A 20,407-nucleotide genomic window follows, 5' to 3' on the forward strand; every position below is an offset into this window, starting at 1 on the left:
TTGTATTGATGTACTAAGGCTTAACTGCCAACAAGCATTGAGTAATCACATAATTCAGAGAAAGGAAATTTCATCTGCTCCAAAATTAAGTTTTATTTTTCAAATGAACACATATAAACAAGAACACATATATAATCCACTCCTTTTCTTAACACATCCTTCATAACTGGAAGTTCTTTTTGTTTTTATTCCTCACCTAAGGATATGTTTTTATTGATTTTGAGAGAGAGAGGTAGGGAGAGGAAGGGAAAGAGTGATGTGAGAAACATCCATCAGTTGCTTCCTGTACACGCTCCTACTGGATATCAAACCAGCAACCTAGGTATGTGCCCTGACTGGCAATCGAACTCACAACCTTTTGGTGTACCAGGCAATGCTCCAACCAACTGAACCCTTCGGCCAGGGCCATAAGTGGAAGTTTTAAGGCAACACACACTAAGATAAGAAACCAAATTACAGGTGGTGTGGTTTACCCAGGTTTCCCTATGCAGAATCTTTACCTGAAGTTTGGGTCTAACCTGAGGAAGCATGTTCCCAATCAGGGCACATGGCAAACATAATGTATATATCTGGAACAAACAAGTAACTTTAAAAATGCACTAATATTTATAGAACACCTACGATATGTCAGGTATTATTTAGGCACTGAAGCTAGTGAACAAGACAATAGTGAATAAAATAAATTCCCTACTCTGGTGGAAGTTTATATTCTGGTGAAAGGAAGACCAAAAAAAATAAATAAATACCAAGAAAACAACAAGCATATAAGTACTTCCACAAAATACGCACGGTTTATTGGGGATAGAAAGGAATACCTTAGCTCCCCCTTACATTGGCCCTCTTCTCTACTGCTCACACCTAGAATCCACATGCACAAAGAAGCTGCTGACTACTTAGCCTCACTCACTGCAGAAACCCTCTCCGATTTTGCTGTAGAAGAGGAAAAGGCTGAAAAGAAATTCTTTGATTGGGAATCATTGTCTTATTTATCTTTCTGTATGGTTTTTCTGTTACTTCCAAAAACAAATCCAGATTGTCCCATAATTTTCTCCTCTCATCCTAGCCCAAAAAATTTCTATATGTGACACGGCACCAGAGTTAAGTTAGGGTTTTTGAAAATGCTGACACGCTGAGCTCAAAAGGTTTGCCATCATTGCCCCTAGGACAATTTTTTGATATTTGCAATCATAGTAAAACAAAGACTTATATTTTTGGTATTTATTTTATATATTTAAATGCCATTTAACAAAGAAAAATCAACCAAAAAAATGAGTTCGCGTGTCACCTCTGACACACGTGTCATAGGTTCGCCATCACTGCCTTAGGGTCTCTTCCTTATTAGTTCTCTAATTTACCATCAATCTCTACTCCTTAACTACTCTTTGTGTAATCCTGCATTACAGTCTTTTTACAAACTTACACACAAATACCGATGATGCTATTACATACTTTTTTGCTCTTTGAGGTTAATGTTATATAGGTATCAGAAAGCTAATTACATAATAATGTTGCTTACTGTGGGAAGTTAACAGGCTTTCAAGCACACAAGTTTGGGGGTAGGCTTATGTGTTAAGGATTAATTGCCCTCAAACATTTGTATTGATGTACTAAGGCTTAACTGCCAACAAGCATTGAGTAATCACATAATTCAGAGAAAGGAAATTTTAAGTCATCTGCTCCAAAATTTCTCACTACCATTGCCATTATAAGTTTTTATCTTGCTGAAAAAGGTTTCTTCTAGGCTTCAAACTTTTATTCTATTATTTTTATTTTTTACCTTATGTTTAAATATCAAACTTCTTAATGAGGTAGGAGCTATGGCTTTTCCTTTCAGGTGGACTGCCAATTATGTCATCATTACACATGAATAAATATTTCCTTTCCCAATATACAGTGGGGCCTTGACTTACAAGTGTCCCAACTAACGAGTTTTTTGAGATACCAGCTGTCTCTCGGCCGATTTTTTGCAATGAGTTGACAGAGTAATTTGAGTTAACGAGCTCCTTAACGAGCTCGGTCTCGGAACGAATTAAACTCGTAAATCAAGGCCCCACTGTACTTTTATCTATTTGTGTGCTCTATCCTATTCTAATGATCTTTTTGAACTTTATAGTAATTTTTATTATCTAATAACACAAGGACCCTTCACTTATCTTCTCTTTCTCAATTGTCTTGGCTATTTGCTGGCTTTATTTATTCTTCTTTATAAAGTTTTAAATCATTTATCCAATGCTAGAAATATCAGTCCAATTGAAATACTAAGTTTCAAAGAAATATTATTTTTATCCAATCCAAAATACAGTACTGTTTTCCATTTGTTTAGATCTTATTTTATATCCTCTATAAGATGTTTTCGTTTTTTTTAATATGGGTTCTAAATATTTATTAAATTTACTCCAAATAGTTTATGTCTCTACTGTGAATGATATTTTTCCCATTTCTAATTACAAATTATTGTCATCTGCCTTCATTTCTCATGTTTTATTTATATTTGGTACATTTTTAAAAATTATATCAGCATATATAGCCATTCTTAAATTTACATTCCAGTTATGCCCTAAACCTTCCCCTCCTTCTCCCTCCAATTTTCAACACATACACACACCCAAACATATCAACACCCATCCTCAGCAATACAAATCTGTATATCCAACATACCTTTTCCTTTTGAAAGGTGACTTTGGCATATCAGCCACAGGGATCATTTGTTCTCCTGGGCGTACCCACATGATAGGACCATCATCACTATCTTTTCGACTCTCTAATTTTAGACTAGATAGTGTCCCCCATGGCAGTGTACACTAGAGGCAAATAATTACATAAAAATGAATTATTTTCAAAATATATCTTTAACTATGCATTAAAGACTACTGCCCCCTTTAAAACTTGCATATATACTTTTATGCTTATGCCCTTTGAAAGATATACCTATATTGAATATATTCCTACATATGCATAATTTTCCATCAAAAATTCTATTCCAAACACACAAAGAGAATAATTATTTTGGTGTGATTTCCTCCCCCAACCCTGTCATGAACATGATTCACTATACTCATCATTTGTAATTCTTCCTTCTACCAAATATGTTAATAAATTGCCAAAATATGCAAGTATTGTCCATGAGAATCTATAAAAATAAAGATACCTCTTGGATTAGTTATAATCAAAGCCTAGTACAAAGAGGAAAACCAAAACACAATCAAAATTTATTTCTGTTTAGTAGTTGCTTGAAAAAATTATTGGATTAAAAAGCAGAGATTAAAATCTTTGAGAAAAAAAAAAGAAATGACTGAGTCCATGGAATGGTGACAATGACATTAAAAAAAAAAAATCATCCCATACCCCTTTTCAAAAAGGGGAGAATTGTCAAATTAAATTTCTCCAGAAAGAATGCATTTGTTTTTAATTTTAAAATCTCAAAAAAAATATTTAAATAATAGTATTTTTAAAATACCGTTCAATACAAATGCAACCCAATTCCATGATATCACTAGTTGGGAGAAATAGAAAAGAAATATAAAGTTCAAAAGAATAAAAAAGGAACTGAAAGGCAAATAAAACGTGGTGAAAAAAAATATATACACACACACACATACATATAGACTAGAAAATTGAGCAAGCACAAGTAAAAAAAGAAGCGATGTTCAACAGATTAAGAGGCAGCAGTAGTGATAAACTGATACTTTTTTAAAAAAACCTTTATTGCTGCCCTAGCCGGTTTGGCTCAGTGGATAGAGCGTCGGCCTGCGGACTGAAGTGTCCCAGGTTCAATTCCGGCCAAGGGCACATGCCTACGTTGCAGGCTCGATCCCCAGTCGGGGATATGCAGGAGGCAGCCAATCAATGATTCTCTCTCATCATTGATGTTTCTCTCTCTCTCTCCCTCTTCCTTCCTCTCTTAAATCAATAAAGAAATATATTTAAAAAAAAAAAACCTTTATTGCTAAAAGTATTACGTATGTCCCCTTTTCCCCCCTTTGATCCCTTCTAGCCCATTCCTGCTCCCATCTCTGCACCCCTGCCCCAGGCCTTCACCACCCTATTGTCTGTGATAAACTAATCTTGTCACATTTTAACCTTTGAGTTACTAATTAAATAATCTAGCTCAGAGATTCTCTAGCTAGAAATCATTTAAAGACTTTAAAGGGACCTTAAGCTACATATTTTATTTATTTATTTATTTATTTATTTATTTATTTATTTATTTATTATATCTTTATTGATTTCAGAGAGGAAAGGAGGAGGAAAGAGAGATAGAAACATCAATGATGAGAGAGAATCATTGATCAGCTGCCTCCTGCATGTCCCCCACTGGGGATCAAGCCTACAATGCAGACATGTGCCCTTGACAGAAATCAAACCTGGGACCCTTCAGTCCACAGGCTTGATGCTTTATCCACTGAGCCAAACTGTTTAGGGCTAAGCTACATATTTTAAATGCCTATTTTATGGATGAGGAAAATGAAGTCCAAAAATGGCTTGCCCAACCCAGCTAGGTATAGCCAAAAATAAAATGCAGCCTGGCCGGTGTGGCTCAATGGTTGAGCATTGACCCATGAACCAGAGGTCACCAGTTCGATTCCTGGTCAGGGCACATGCCCCAGTTGTGGTCTTGGCCCCAGTAGGGGGCGTGCAGGAGGCAGCCAATCAGTGATTCTCTCTCATCACTGATGTTTCTCTCTCTCTCCCCTTTCCTCTCCCTCTCAAATCAATAAAAGCCTATTTTTTTAAAAAAATGAAATGCAGATGTACAATTTCCCAGGCCAGTTTTCCACAATGCCAAATGGCCATTCCCTTTTCCTAAGCACTTATACATCCTTCCTGTACTTCTTAAATCCCCTAATATTCTGTCTATAGCTAATAAACAGATGAAACTTAATTTCCTAAAGTGGCAGTAAAAGGTAAGTGTTATTTTCTGGTCCCCCACTTAGCTCTGCCATTATAATTAGTACCAGAGAAGTCATAAACATACACTACACTAGAATTTAATTTCTCATCTCTTCCTTTCCTTCCCTCCAATTCAAATAAAATAAAAAATGTTAGAATTCTGAAACAACCATCTGCATCACCTGTAGCATAAAAGTAACACCCACAATTTAGATTGCTTGATATATTTTTTTCTCTTACCTTTAAAAACGGTGAATCTTCCAACATATCAAGGAACTCAGGGAAATAATCTCCCACTTCTTCATCAACTGCTCCTACCAAACTGATTTGTCGCATTGGGCCAGCTCTGTAAGTACCGTGAGAATACGTTCTTTTTACCTGAAGGATATGGAATTAATTAAAAGTTATACATATGATAATATTTGCTCTCACTGTGTAACACTAAATTATATTGTCCAAAAATATCTGAACATAATGTGAGGCAAGCAAAACAAAACAAAAAACCTTTACAAACAGTAAAAAAATAAACATCTGCACTAAATCAAGCTATTTTATATTTTACCTTTCCTTACTAATGCCTATGCATAGCTTACAAAAACAGCTGAGATAAACAGCATATTTTATTTTTTAAAAAATATATTTTATTGATTTTTTACAGAGAGGAAGGGGGAGGTATAGAAACATCAATGAGAGAGAAACATTGATCAGCTGCCTCCTGCACACTCCCCACCAGGGATGTGCCCGCAACCAAGGTACATGCCCTTGACCAGAACTGAACATGGGACCCTTGAGTCCGCAGGCCGACGCTCTATCCACTGAACCAAACCTGTCAGGGCTAAACAGCATACTTTTAGACAACTGAGCATAACTTCTTACAATACATGAGTTCATTATTTGCTCAATGATGCCACTGTAATTATATTCAAAAGTTTATATATCTAAATTTTTCTAAATGGCTCATATTGTTTTTATCAGAATTTTCAAAAGTACATACTGTGAAAACACTACATTTAACCATCACCAGTGGTTGATTTGTCTAAAAGGCCACAGGGAATGATCTTTCCTCCTAGATCTTACCATATTAATTAGGATCCAATTTATAATTCTAACTCTGATGAAAAACTACTAGAGATTAAGAACCCGGAGTTCTAGGTCCCAAATCTACCTTTGCTATCTACCAGCAATATGACCTTCAGAAATCACTTAAATTCCCTGAGTTTTAGTTTCACTAAATGGAACCGTTTACTTTATATAATTATGAAGAAGACTTAATAATTATATAAAGGTACCTGCAGAGTGTTAGCAAATGGGTATCACTCAAATATCAACCAAACTAAAACCGCCTACAGCTCAAGAATCATTGGTAAATAAATTTTCACAAGTACATTTAAGTCCTGAAAAGAGACCTATGCCTTTTCATATGCTAACACTAGTAACAAGTCTTTTATTTTAAATATATTTTTATTGATTTCAGAGAGCAAGGGAGAGGGAGAAACATCAATGATGAGAGAGAATCACTGATCAGCTGCCTCCTGCATGCCCCCCACTGGGAATCAAGCCCGCAACCTGGGCATATGCCCTGACCAGGAATTGAACCAGTGACCTCTTGGTTCCTGGGTCGACGCTCAACCGCTGAGCTACACCCGGCTGGGCACAAGTCTTTTTTAAGTAAAACAAAATCCGTACATAAACAAACATTAACACATTGTATGTGGGAAACGTATTTATATGTTTTACGTATTGATACGTTCTACCAGTGTAGTAGAGCGTGGGACACGTATTAATATGTTTTTTATAGACTAGCGGTAGAATGCGGGTAACGTATAAATACGTAAGCTAAAGTTATCGTAATTTTACTGAACATTGCCATTTGCGCAAAAAATTAGCAAAAATGGCCCGCGCCACCTGTTAGCATGCGATAAAAACTACCCGCAAACTATGTGTTAAGCTAAATCCCAAGTATCTTTTACTCTGGATTAGCCTTTGTGGCCACATATTTAGGGAGATAAAATTGTCTTCTTTTGCCTGGGTCTATCCCAGTTTAAAAAATAAAACAAAACCTTACTATAATATTATCAAACTACTAGAAGCCCAGTGCACAAAATTCGTGCATGGGTAGGGTCCCTAGGTCTGGCTGGAGATCAGGGCCGATCTGTGGGGCAATCGGGGGGCCCCGACTGGCACCTGCCTTGGTCGGCCTGGGGCCTGTGGGCAGCTCCTGCATTGAACATCTGCCCCCTGGTGGTCAGTGCGTGTCATAGCGACTGGTTGTTCTGCCATTCGGCCAATTTGCATATTAGACTTTTATTATATAGGATAGAGAAGGGATAAATACAATAAATAATCAAAAAACAAGAACTGATTACTACCAAATTTAACATTCAGCTCTGTTAGAGTAAATTTTCTGTGTTAAAACCTTAAGTAAAAACCTGTATCATTTAGTAACCTACAAGTGGGTTAAACTTCTTGAGTAGCAATATTAAAGACAAATTGCACGTTTTATCTTATACCTTAAGTACTTCACTATCTTTGATTTAACCAGATGTTGTTATCTTGTAATCATTTTGTTGACTGAAGCCAGGTCACTTCATTCAATTTACACCTTTACATTAATTTCCAAGTTTACAAATGTTCTTTGTTTAAAAATAAAATGAAACACATGTCTAGTACAGACCTGTATATAAAAAACTTTATCATAAAATAAAGTAGGACAAACTTGATCTCCCCTCCACCCATGTCTATTTTGGGGTTACCCAAGAAGAGGCTATGCCTTTTGAAGATTTTTTAAAAGTATGATCCTATTAAAATTCATAAATATTTCAAATGATATTTTAAAAAGTAAAATAACATAGACTCTACTTTGATTATAATCTTGTATATTGTATTTGAATGGTTATAGTTAATTCTTATCACCTCATGGCAAAATACATATATATTATATTTAAAATTCATTTACATACATAATTTGCTCAATGAAAGTACAGATCCCTCTCCTTTCTTCACCAAACTGTGCTAAAATTATAAAGTACATTCTGTTTGTCTACGAGTGAAACTACAAGTAAATTCCACTAGAACCGTGGTCGGCAAACTGCAGCTCGCGAGCCACATGCGGCTCTTTGGCCCCTTGAGTGTGGCTCTTCCTAAGCCTTAGGAGTACCCTAATTAAGTTAATAACAATGTACCTACTTACATAGTTTAAGTTTAAAAAATTTGGCTCTCAAAAGAAATTTCAATTGTACTGTTGATAGTTGGCTCGGTTGACTAATGAGTTTGCTGACCACTGCATTAGAAAGTATGATCTTTTCAAATAACAGTTTCCCCTATTACATGGAATAAAAGTAAATCTACAATATCATAAGAAATTTTTAAAAAAGCTCAATTCTCCAAAACTCATCCATCCAACAATTAAAACTAAAGGGAAGTGGGGTGGAGGAGGAAACAGGTAAGGTCTGAAAGACTTTCTAAAGAGCCAAAATATATACCAACAAAGACCATGACTCTTAAAAGGGTATTCTTATTACATATATATGTTTCTACATTTAGCATTTTTCTAACTAATCTTTAAAATAATAAAAATTAAAAAACACAAATTTACAAAGGGGAGGGGGGGCAAGAGGCAAGCACAGCTACAGCTCCCGTAAGACATCATGACAAACCAAGACAGAAAATAAAGAATTAAATTTAGCTGCATATGCTCAATAAACAGGCTATCTTCATTGAAACCTTAGTACTTAAAATTATATGCTGTATTGTCTAAAAAAATCATCTGAAAACCTCACACCCTGATGACACTGGACATGAGCTCACTATATTTCTATTCACTTAGGTAAAAATTAATCTACCCATGAGCTTTCTGATAGTTAAAAAATTAACCTGAAAATTTGAAAACATGTCATTGCTTTGAAACGTATTCTATATGCTTCCTAAAAGAGAAATGTAGTTATAGAGTATACATACATACTCCCAATTTAGGTATAGCATTCTCAAAAGATAACAATAAAAGGTAGTAATGATATTTATATAGTATTTGCAAGCACTTAAATAGTAAGTTTATATTTAATTAGTGTTTTTGAACAGATGTTTTATCTAAATCTCTCTACAGTCCCTGTACCCCCCAAAAAACCTACCACCATTATAAAACTGCTTTTTAGCATTCCCCCTCATATTTATTCTACAAATGTTATAAAGGGAAAAGAAAAAAGCAGAAAATGGGAGACTTCTTATGCCCAGTGCCAGTGTGTCCATGAAAAAAATCTCAGAAGTTTTAGTTAACGGGAAATGAACTATTTAATTAAATTATGTTTAAACTAAAATCTTATTTATTATTTCTCATATAAAATAATCTTAAAAAACAATTTATGATTCTGAGGTTGGCTTGTTACAAGAAGAAAAAAGGAGCCTTACCAAAAGGAGCTTTACTGCCAAATATAAATCTCTAATCTTTAATATTGCTTTCTCTTATTTAACTTATAAAAATTGCTGCAAAACGGGAATAAACAAATATGGTAATACATAATTAAAAAGCCATGAAGAATGACTCATTGAAACAATGTGTTGTTTCCCTAAATGTGTTCCCTAATGTGTCAGTCTCTGAACAGGATTCTATAGTCAAATAAGTTTGGAAAACTCACCACCCACATTGGCTATTAAAGTTTCTGAGAAGTCACAGTAAATAAACATAACTTATTTGGCCCAGCATTACACAATTTATTTTGACTTTAAACTCTGTTTTTCTTAAAGTTGCTTTAGTACACTTAGCTGTACCCAAGATATTAAAAGTTACAAAGAATAATTTAATAGTGACCCACAAGTCATTCAATATTGATAACTCCCTTTCTTCCCCTAGACGTTATAGATGTTTCTAGCTAGTATAAGCACCAATGTGAAAAAAATACAAAAGTAGGATAGTTATTAGAGCCAAAAATTTAAGGGTGTGAGGGAAGAAGAGGCTGTTGGTTCAATTTCTTCTGGTTGGTTTCACAGTGGTGGTGAGGGTGAGGTGGGGAAAGGAAGATGAGAGAGGGGAGTCTAAAAAACAAGGTCAGCTCATAACACTCTTTGGAGGCAATCCAAACATCTAACATAAATGAATGTGCCACAAGGGGGAGACATTCCCCTTAACACCTGGCATATCTTTCAAAAAAAATAGGTAATAACATTGAATCAACACTTTATTTTTAAAATATCCACATAACTTCAACTAAAATAACAATGAAAATGTTATTACCCATTTTAAAATTCATACAATAAAGGAAAAAGAAAAAGGCACTCTTTCTCAATTAGATTATCCAGTACCTGCCATAATATTCAAAGATGTGACAGGCACAATTGGTCAAAATAAAATTTAGTACAAAAGCGGGCAATGGTGCAAAGACGGCATAGCAAATCATCTTTATTGGCCTAGCACAGCATGAATTCAACGAATACTCCTTCTCTCTCACAGATCAGATTAGGCCTAATAATTGCTTCACTATTAGAAAATTGACCATTTAATCATGAATTAACACCCTGACTTAAGTTATTTGGTACAAACAACTTAGAACCAGGATAAAATATAAAACAAGATTTTAAAGAGTTTGCAGCAGGGGGAATGGGAAATTAGAATTAAATTGCTCCAGTTTTCACAGGGTTCAGACTGTGTGCTGATTAAATACTGAAATTTCAATATTTAGATAGAAATGTCATATATTCCTTAACAGATAAAATTCCTGATTTACTTGCCTTTTTGCTTTCCTACCATCAAAGAAACAGAACAATAAGTGTCCAAATGAATATTTGAACAAAATAAAGATGTTTGAAATATTAGGATGGATGTGGCAAAATTATTGGCCAAAAATTTTTTCCAAGTATATATATATATGCTCACTTCTGAGTAATATGACTATGCCACTTCGATCATTAAGAAATGACTCTAGTTTTGGCCATGTGACTCTGGCCAATGAGACATTAGCAAACACAACACAAGCAAAAGCTTGAGCACCAGGGATTACCCTCTTTTCTGCTTTATGGAACCCTGCAACTACTACCATGTGTATGAGCCCAGGCTAGTCTGCTAGATGATGAGAAAAACCTGATCATCACCCCAGCTGACACTGCACCAACCACCAGGCATGTAAAAATGAGATCTTCTGCCCAGCCCACATGGGTCAGTGGTTGAGCATTGACCTATGAACCAGGAGGTCAAGGTTCAATTCCGGTTCAATTCCCAGTCAGGGAACATGCCAGGGATGCAGTCTTGATCCCCAGTGGGGGGTATGCAGAAGGCAGCCAATCAATGATTCTCTCTCATCATTGATATTTCTATTTCTCGCTCTCCCTTCCTCTCTGAAATATATAAATTATATATATATTTTTAAAGTGAGGTCTCCTAAGACAAATTGATCTGCCAACCACGAAACATCTGAATTAAGCCATCAAGACCCAGCAGAGCTGACAAAGGTAAGAACTTGAAAAATAACTGTAAACCATTAAGCTTTGAGGGCTTTTGTTTTCTGCAGCAAAAGAAGTGATATAGATAGGTTACAAACTTTCAGCAAAAAATCTGTATGTGTTTCTATTCTCAAATAGATTTTTATTATAGTTGATTGATATTACACCACTCACCTCAGAGCCACATTAGAGAAATAACATGAATTATTAACACAACTATTGGCCTGGTGCATGAAATTCGTGCACATTAAAAGGGAATTAATTAGAGGAAATATTTTAATATTGCTATTTGCCCTTTCTCTATAATAGAAGTGTCAGAGATGAAAAAAAATTAGTAAAATGTATATGAAAATCTCCCTCCTGTCAGCGTCTGGGGTGTGCCGTGGGACCCAGAGTCAAGTCCCCGCCCACCTGCACGTGCCTCGAAATTGCGCGAGACCCAGACCCTGCTGGCCTCACCCCTGTCAAGCTCCGCAGGGCAGGGGGCGCGGCCTCAGGTCCTGCAGCCTGGCCTCAGGTTCCCTGGCCCTGGCATGAGGGCGTGACGACCATTTGCATATTAGCTCTTTATTATATAGGATGTATAATTCCACATGTTCTTCAAACTTTTCAAGCAACTTGTAAGAATATAGGTGAAGATGGAAAACCAAAGAACAGGATGACTTGATCCTTAGTCAGTGTCATGTGCGTGTGTGTGTGTACACATATATAAATATACACAAAAACCTCAAATTAATTTTAGGTGTCTCAAGGATAAAGGCTGAACAGATACAAATGAATGTTTCTGAAAACTACATACAGAGTATAGTACAGAGATAAATACCATCACTATAAAGATCATAGAAATTACTCATAAACTGTCATCTTTTTGTTTCCACAGAATTTATGGCAAATTATTTTGATTGCTCTGATTTTACTATTTAAAATAAAGGGAGAGAGGGGGACTAGTCTCTTCAGGATACAAACCCAGCATGAATATTTTTGGTTTAGGTTCCACAAGCTACTGGTAGTCAGGACCATCAGATTACACCATCTGGGGAATGACATTCACATTACTGTGAATGGCTGCAGTGACAATTTGTGCCATCATACAGTACAGTGGCCATGCTGGTAGTATTTATTCCTTTGGTCTGATCTACTAAACCCAGAACTGAAATGATGGAAACCTGTCTGAAAATTCAAACTAATGGGTTTTTATTTTTTTTAATATATTTTTATTGATTTCAGAGAGGAAGGGAGAGGGAAAGATAGACACATCAATGATGAGAGAGAATCATTGATTGGCTGCCTTCATGCTCCCTACTGAGGACTGAGCCGCAACCCAGGCACATGCCCTGACCAGGAATCGAACCATGACCTCCTAGTTTATAGGTCGATGCTCAACCACCGAGACACCCCAGCCGGGCATTAATGCGTTTTTATTTACAGTCCAAGCTCCACCATTTGCACAGGTTACAATATTAAAATACAAAAAGATAGAAAATACATACTTTAACATTATATGCAATCTATTTGATTAAAAATAATGTTAATTACATGTACTCATTACCATTATAATGAAATTTCTTTCTTTGACACTGCTAAATGTATTTTCCAAAGTAAGATTAAATGAAAAGAATAAAGGTCAGATTCCCAATCTTCTCTGTCAACTCACTCTTTTCTCTCTTCTCATACATTAATGAGAAAAGGTTCTACTGAACCTAAACTATTGAACTTAGTTAATGAAAAGTCATCAATGACCAAACCATCAAGCTTTATTTCTGAGCAACCACTGGAACATGAATTGGCTTTATTACCCACAACTTATCTTTGTTATGATTGATATTAAGTGAAACTCAATAGCTAATATTGATAACTTCCTTCCCCTAAAATACTAATACACATTAACTCAATTAATATTATCATTTCAACCAATTCTTTTGAAGACAAGTTTTCATGTCAGTATGTAGGCTAATTCACATGACATCATCAACATATATAGCTTCACTATGTGATTCTACTAAAAAGCAGGCATGATAATGCCATAGATAAGGAAGGGGATACTGGGAGAGAAATGAAATACACGATACATTTTTAATTTCTGAAGATGAGTGTTAACATCACACTCTAAAAGGTGCTCAGAACTTCCAGAAAGAGTGATTAATAAAATGAAGTCCATAAATACCTAGGAGTAGGTCTAACAAAAGATGTGTAAGATTTGTAGGCTGAAAACCAAAATATATTGAGGAAAAAAATGAAGGGAAATACCATCATCACAGACTGGAAGATCCAATATTATAAAGACATCAATTCTACCCAAACTTATCTATCGTTTCACTGTAATCACAATCAATATCCAGCAGATTTCTCTGTGGAATCTGATATGCTAACTTTAAAGTTTATGGAAATATAAAGAATCAAGAAAATCTTGAAGAACAGCAAAATTGATACTTATTCTACTAGATATCAAGTAACATAAAGTCACACCACTTCAAATAAACAAAATAATGAAATTAAAGTGAGTCCAGAAACCCACACCTATGTGATCAATTAATTTTTAACTAAGGTAACAATGCACTTTAATGGAGAGTAATGACTTTTTGGAAAATGGTTGAGGCCACCGAATACCTTATAGAAATATATGATGAACCTTGATCTTTATCTCATATCATATACAAAAATTAATCCCAAAAGAACTATATAGATTTAAACATGAAAGGTAAAACAATAATAGCTTCCAGAAAAAAACTAAGGAGAATATATTAAGCAAAGATTTTTTAATAGGATACAAAAAGCACTACCCATAAGTGGGGTGAAAAACCTTATAAATTAGTTTACATTAAAAAAACTTCTGCCGAAACCGGTTTGGCTCAGTGGATAGAGCGTCGGCCTGCGGACTGAGGGGTCCCAGGTTCGATTCCGGTCAAGGGCATGTACCTGGGTTGCGGGTATATCCCCAGTGGGGGATGTGCAGGAGGCAGCTGATCGATGTTTCTCTCTCATCGATGTTTCTAACTCTCTATCTCTCTCCCTTCCTCTCTGTAAAAAATCAATAAAATATATTAAAAAAAAAAAAAAAAAAACTTCTAATAATTGAAAGACATTCTTAAGAGTGAAAAAATAAGCTACCAAGAGAAAGGAAGTATTTGCAATACATGTAGCTGACACAATTCTAATCCACAACAATATATAAAAACTCCAACAAATCAATTAGAAGAAAAAAAAAAGCCAATCGGAAAATGGGCCAAAGAGTAGACCAAGTACTTTTATAAAAAGAAGATAGCCAACTGAACTATCTATATATATAAAACCCTAACATGCAAACAGACCGAACGGCGGGACAACCAAACAACTGGCTGTTATGATGTGTACTGACCACCGGGGGGGTGTGAGCAGAACATGGCAGGCATTGGCAGCAGGTGACAGAGCGCGGAACATGGTGGGCATCGGCCACGGCGGGATGGTGGAGCAGGTGAGCGGGGGCACCAGACCAAGGCAGGGGGGCGCTGGTCGCTGTCATCAGGGTGCGTCTCTGGTGAAAATTCTTTGCTCCCGTGCACTGCAATCCTGCCCAGGGCTTGCACCTGCTGCTGGCACCGGCCCCGTCAGCTGGTGTGAGTGCTGGCTGCTGGCCCTAATCACCCCTCAGGGCTTCTCCACCTCCCCCTGCTCCTGAGGGGCAAATGGGGCTGGCAGCCGCCACTCGTACTCGCTGCTGAGGACGGCCTCACTCGCACCTGCTGCCAGAGCCGTAGAACAGGTGCTGTATAACAGCACTGGTCCCAATCACTCCACGCCGTCAATGGGTGCAAGCAATGGCTGCCAGCCCAGATCACTCTTGAGGGCTTCTCCACCTCTCCGTGCCCGAGGGGCGATGGGGCAGCAGCTGCTGCTCCTACCCACTGACAGCGCTGGTCCCACTCGCACCCACTGCTGGTGCTGGCGGACCCCAATTGCTCCGCGCCAGTGGGGCCGGCGCTGTCAGCATGTGGGAACAGCAGGAGTGGGGCTGCCAGCAGACAAGGGACTGGGGGCTGTGGTGGGAGGGTTCGGGAGGGGCTGGGTGGGAGCGGGGAGGATAGGCTGAGATCCGCCCCTGTGCCCACAGCAGCCTCACGGCCCACAGTTCCTTTTAAGATGCATGAATTCGTGCACCAGGACCCTAGTCATTTTATAAAAAGGTGCTTGACTGCCTTAGTCCTCAGGGAAATGTAAATTAAATCCACAATAAGATACTATTACACAGCCACCAGAAAGCTAAAATGAAAAAGATAGGTACTACTAAGTGTAACCAAGAATGTGGAACACTGCTGATAGGAATGTTAATTACTACAGTCACACTAGAAAACCTGCACTATCTGGTAAAGCTCAACATCTGCATACCTTTTGACCCTGAAATTCCAATATTACATTTATATCCAACAGAAACAAATACATATGTTCACCAAAACACATGTACAAAAATACTCATAGTTGCTACAATTATAACAGCCCCAACTGGGAAGAACTCAAATATCCATCCATAATAAACAAGGATAAATAAAACATGGCCTCTTCATACAATGGAATACCTTACAGCAATGGGAAAACAAACTGTTGCTACACACAAGATGAATGAATCTCACAAATATAATGCTGAAGGTAAGAAGCCACACATAACAATGTACATACTATTTGATTCTATTATATCAAAGTTCAGAAAAGGCACAATTTATTTTTGGTGTTCAAAGTTAGAAGAGTGATAACCCGGGTGTTTATGTATGTGGTGGTAGGGGGCGGGGGTGGGGCAGAATGGTGATAAAGAGGGGTTGGGGAGGGCTCTGGATACTAATGATACTCTACTTTTAAAAATCATGAATGTGTTCACTTTGTAAAGATTCATCAAGTTATACATTTGTGTGCATTCTGTGTACATATTATACTTCAATAAAAAGGTTATTTTTAAAAATCGGTTTTTAAAATCTTTAAAATGTTATTTTATTTTAAATGAAAAATAGAACTACCATATGATCCTGCAATTCCACTTCTGGGTATTTATCCAAAGAAAACAAAGTCACTGCCTTGAAAAGATATATGCAACCGCCATGTTGACTGAAGCATTATTTACAATAGCCAAGACATAGAAACAGAAACAACCCAATCATCAGCTGATGAATGAATGGAGAAAACACACACACACACACACACACACACACAAAGGGGGTGGGGGGAATATTATTTAGCCATAAATAATAAGTTCTTTTTGCAAGAACATGGATGGACCTCATGGGCATTACACTAAGTCAAAAAAGTCAGAGAGCCCTAGCCAGTTTGGCTCAATGGATAAAGCATAGGCCTTTGGACTGAAAGGTCCCAGGTTCGATTCCAGTCAAGGGCACATGCCTGGGTTGTGGGCTTGATACCCAATAGGGGGTGTGCAGGAGGCAGCCAATCAATGATTCTCTATCATCACTCATGTTTCTATCTCTCTCTCCCTCTCCCTTCCTCTCTGAAAACAATAATAAATATATTTTCTTTAAAAAGTCAGAGAAAGAGAAATACTACATGACCTCACTTATATGTAGAATCTTAAAAAAAAAACTGAACTCACAGATACAGAGAACTGATCTTTGTCAGAAGGGGGAGTGAAAAGGGTAAAGGCAGTCAAGGGTACAAACTTCTTATTAGATAAATTAAGTAACAGGGATGTCTTGTTCAACATGGTGACTACTAACAACACTGTATTGTATCTATGAAAGTTGCTAAGAGATCAGAGATTAAAATTTCTCATCACAAGAAAAAAAGTTTGTAACTATGTGTGGTGATACGTATTAACTAAACTTTGTGGTAATCATTTTACAACATATACATATATCAAATCATTATGTTGCAACTTAAAATTAATATAATGTTATATCAACCATCTCAATTAAAAATAAAACCCACAAAACTCACACCCATTAAGCAGTTACTCCCCTTTTCCCCCTTCCCAATCACCAATTTACTTTCTGGTTCTAATTTACCTATTGTGGATGTTTCATATAAATAGAATCATACAACATGTGACTTTCTGTGACTGGTTTCTTTCATGTTTCAAGGTTCATCCACACAGCAGCAGTAGCAGTATTATAATCCTTTTTATGGATGGATATTTCATTGTGTGTACATTCCACAATTTAATCAACTTTGTATCTGCATATGAAGTATTTTATGGTAATTTTTTATCATGAGTATCTGTTGAACTCCCTACCATCAATTAACATACTCTTAAAGAGTCTTCGGTCAGAAACTACTCATCATCTATTCAACAAAATGGAAAGCTGTTGTAATGTTGCACTAAGTCAATATAACAACTCTTTGTAAAACCTGCTTTACTCTATAGAACATTTCTAACCACAACTCTTTCAATTGAGTAATATCATCATTAGCATTATTTTGTAGGTGAGGAAACTAAGACGTTAAGGACTTTAAGTAGCTATTCAAAGTCATGGGTGATAAACGGCGTAACCAGGACTATACTTCTTCCATTTCCATCCACATCATAACAGAGTTCATTCAGCTACCCACACTAATCCAGACACAACTCACTACACTGACTATAAAATAAGTCTATAAATTACATTTGGAAGCCAGGTTCTCAAATTCAGGACAAGAAAGTCCTCAAGTTATAAAATGGTTTAGCTCTAAATATATGGCTGTACGTTAGTCCTGTAATTCATAAAGCAATTTCCCAAATAGAAAATTGTATAAATGGTTTTCAAAAATCATTTCCTGGAGGGATAACACAAAAATAGGTTAAGAGATAGAGCTTTTAGTGAAAGAGTCGAAGAAATTTTAAATAAAACTACACCAAAAATAAATAAAGAATTTAAAAGATAGCAAAAAAATAAAATAAATAAAACTATACCACAATAAGTATGGCTCATTTTGTTCTACTGCTCTCTTCTGGATCCCATTCAGTTTCATAAAGCCAGTGCATATGAACAAACCCAAAGCTACCTCCCAGTCTACAGAAAACACTTCCATGGTATCCTAATTTTAAAAACAACAAACAAACAAACAAACAAACAAGCAAACTAAGAATCCAGTATGGAGGAAATATCAAATGAGCAGTTCAGGGTAGCTTTTCACTAGATATTCTCCCTTATACCATAGAAATGACTGGATCTGGAGGGTCTTATAATGAAGGCACATGGACCTTGTACAGGAATCTTCCTAACGCTGTCTAAAGCTAAAGAGGTAAAAGCAGTCCCTGCAGCTGACAGATCACATAGATATGGGCCAGAGCCACAGCTGGCAATGAAGATGTATCTGCCTAGAGTTTCCTCTGTGTAATATGTATTAGCCACACACCCTGAAGAGGTGATGGCACCAGGGTAGGCAGCTCTTTAAAGGACTCGAGACCTACAACCTAACCATGTATTGGCACGATTAACGAGTCTTACTATGTCCTTTCATTTAACAGCAAAGGCACAGTTTTTGCCCTGGCCTGTGTTTTCAATGGTTAGAACGTCAGCCCACTCACCAATGGGTCTCGGATCCAATTCCCACTCAAGAGCACATACCTGGGTTGCAGGTTCAATCCACGGCCTCAGGCACGTGCAGGAGGCAACCAAACAATGTGTCTCTCTGACATCAATGTCTATCTCTATCTCTATCTCTATCTCTTTCTCTCTTTTTCTCCCTCCTCCCTCTCCCGCCCTCGTTCCCTTCCACTCTCTCTAAAAATCAATGGAAAAAATAATCTCAGGTAAGAATTAACAAAACAAAAAAGGGAAAAATCACAGTTTTCATACTGTATTTACTACATAGTTAAGATGAATATTCTTATCATTTAATGAAAATATAATAATTCCTAACCTTGAAAGAGAATTTGGGAAGCAAATCTAAGAATTATGACATTTAGCCTGGCTGGTGTGCCTCAGTGGTTAGGTGTTTACCTATGAACCAGGAGGTCATGGTTCAATTCCTGGTCAGGGCACATGCCCGGGTTGCGGGCTCAATTCTCAGTGTGGCGTGTGCCAATCAATGATTCTCTCTCACCACTGATGTTTCTCTCTCTCTCCCTTCCTCTTTGAAATCAATAAAATATATTTTTACAAATAATAATTATGACATTTAAAAGATGACTAAAATAAACTTGCATAGTATGACAGAAAGTTTGTAATATGGTGGAAACAAATGGGACTGGAAGTCAAAAGGCCTCGTATAAAAGCTGACAAAACCCTAGCAGACATATAATAAATGAGAGAGTATTGAAGGACTTTGGACAAGTTATTTGTTCTCTCAGTGTATCTGTCTCCTAATGCTAAAATTAGATTGTAATCAAGATTGAGTAAATTATTATACATGAAGTGCTACAGCAGTTCTTGACACAGTCAATACTCCAGAAATAGTAGATGCTATTACTAGATGCCAGTCTGGTTTTACCAATAAATTTTAATATAATCTCAGACAAGTTACTAGTTATTCTGGAATTCTATAAAATTATAGGGCTCTAAAAATATATATATAAACTCTCATGCTCATTCTCAAACATATTATATTAGTAATTCCCATACATATACATTAAAACTTTAAATATTACCATATTTTCCAGAATATACACCAAATATACTGTGGGAGCAGGAGGTTTGGTAGGTGTGAAGTGGACATCTGGACTATCACAGACTATCCAGGCTATCACAGGTGGAGACTATAACATGAACACATATCAAATATATATTTATACTCAGAATAAGGAAAAGAGTCCTGGATGAAGACTAAGGAGATTTTGATCTATTCTTGGCACTGCTGCCAACCTTAAAAGAGTAAGTTACGCCTATCTATGTTTATTTCTTAATGTGAGTTGAGAAAGGTTGGGATAGATGATCACTGAGATCCTTTTGAAATTTTTTTTATTTTTCCTCCTTCCAAACTAGAATGATGTCAATTATTACTTAGAAAATCAGACATTTTAGCACCAATAAATGTGAAAATTGGCTGATTTCCTTGACCTAAGCAGTCCCTGATCTGAGTGAGAGAATACAGCACCGGCCTTCTTTTTAAAATTATTTTATTGATTTAAGAGAGAGAGGAAGGGAGAAGAAGAAAGAGAGAGAGAGAAACATTGATGAGAGCGAGCAAAATT

The 20,407-nt window shown here is 36.6% G+C and overlaps 1 protein-coding gene across 1 annotated transcript in view; it reads right to left on the minus strand.

Moving 5' to 3' along the window:
- RSBN1L (round spermatid basic protein 1 like) overlaps positions 1 to 20,407 on the minus strand; it is a 55,077-nt gene that overhangs the window by 10,327 nt on the left and 24,343 nt on the right. The window contains 2 exon segments of the mRNA XM_081102537.1: positions 2,659 to 2,801; positions 5,131 to 5,268. Of these exon segments, the coding sequence (XP_080958663.1) occupies positions 2,659 to 2,801; positions 5,131 to 5,268 (281 nt within the window).

Source organism: Myotis nattereri, assembly GCF_964212035.1.
Source record: "Myotis nattereri genome assembly, chromosome: 11".
Taxonomy (NCBI): domain Eukaryota; kingdom Metazoa; phylum Chordata; class Mammalia; order Chiroptera; family Vespertilionidae; genus Myotis; species Myotis nattereri.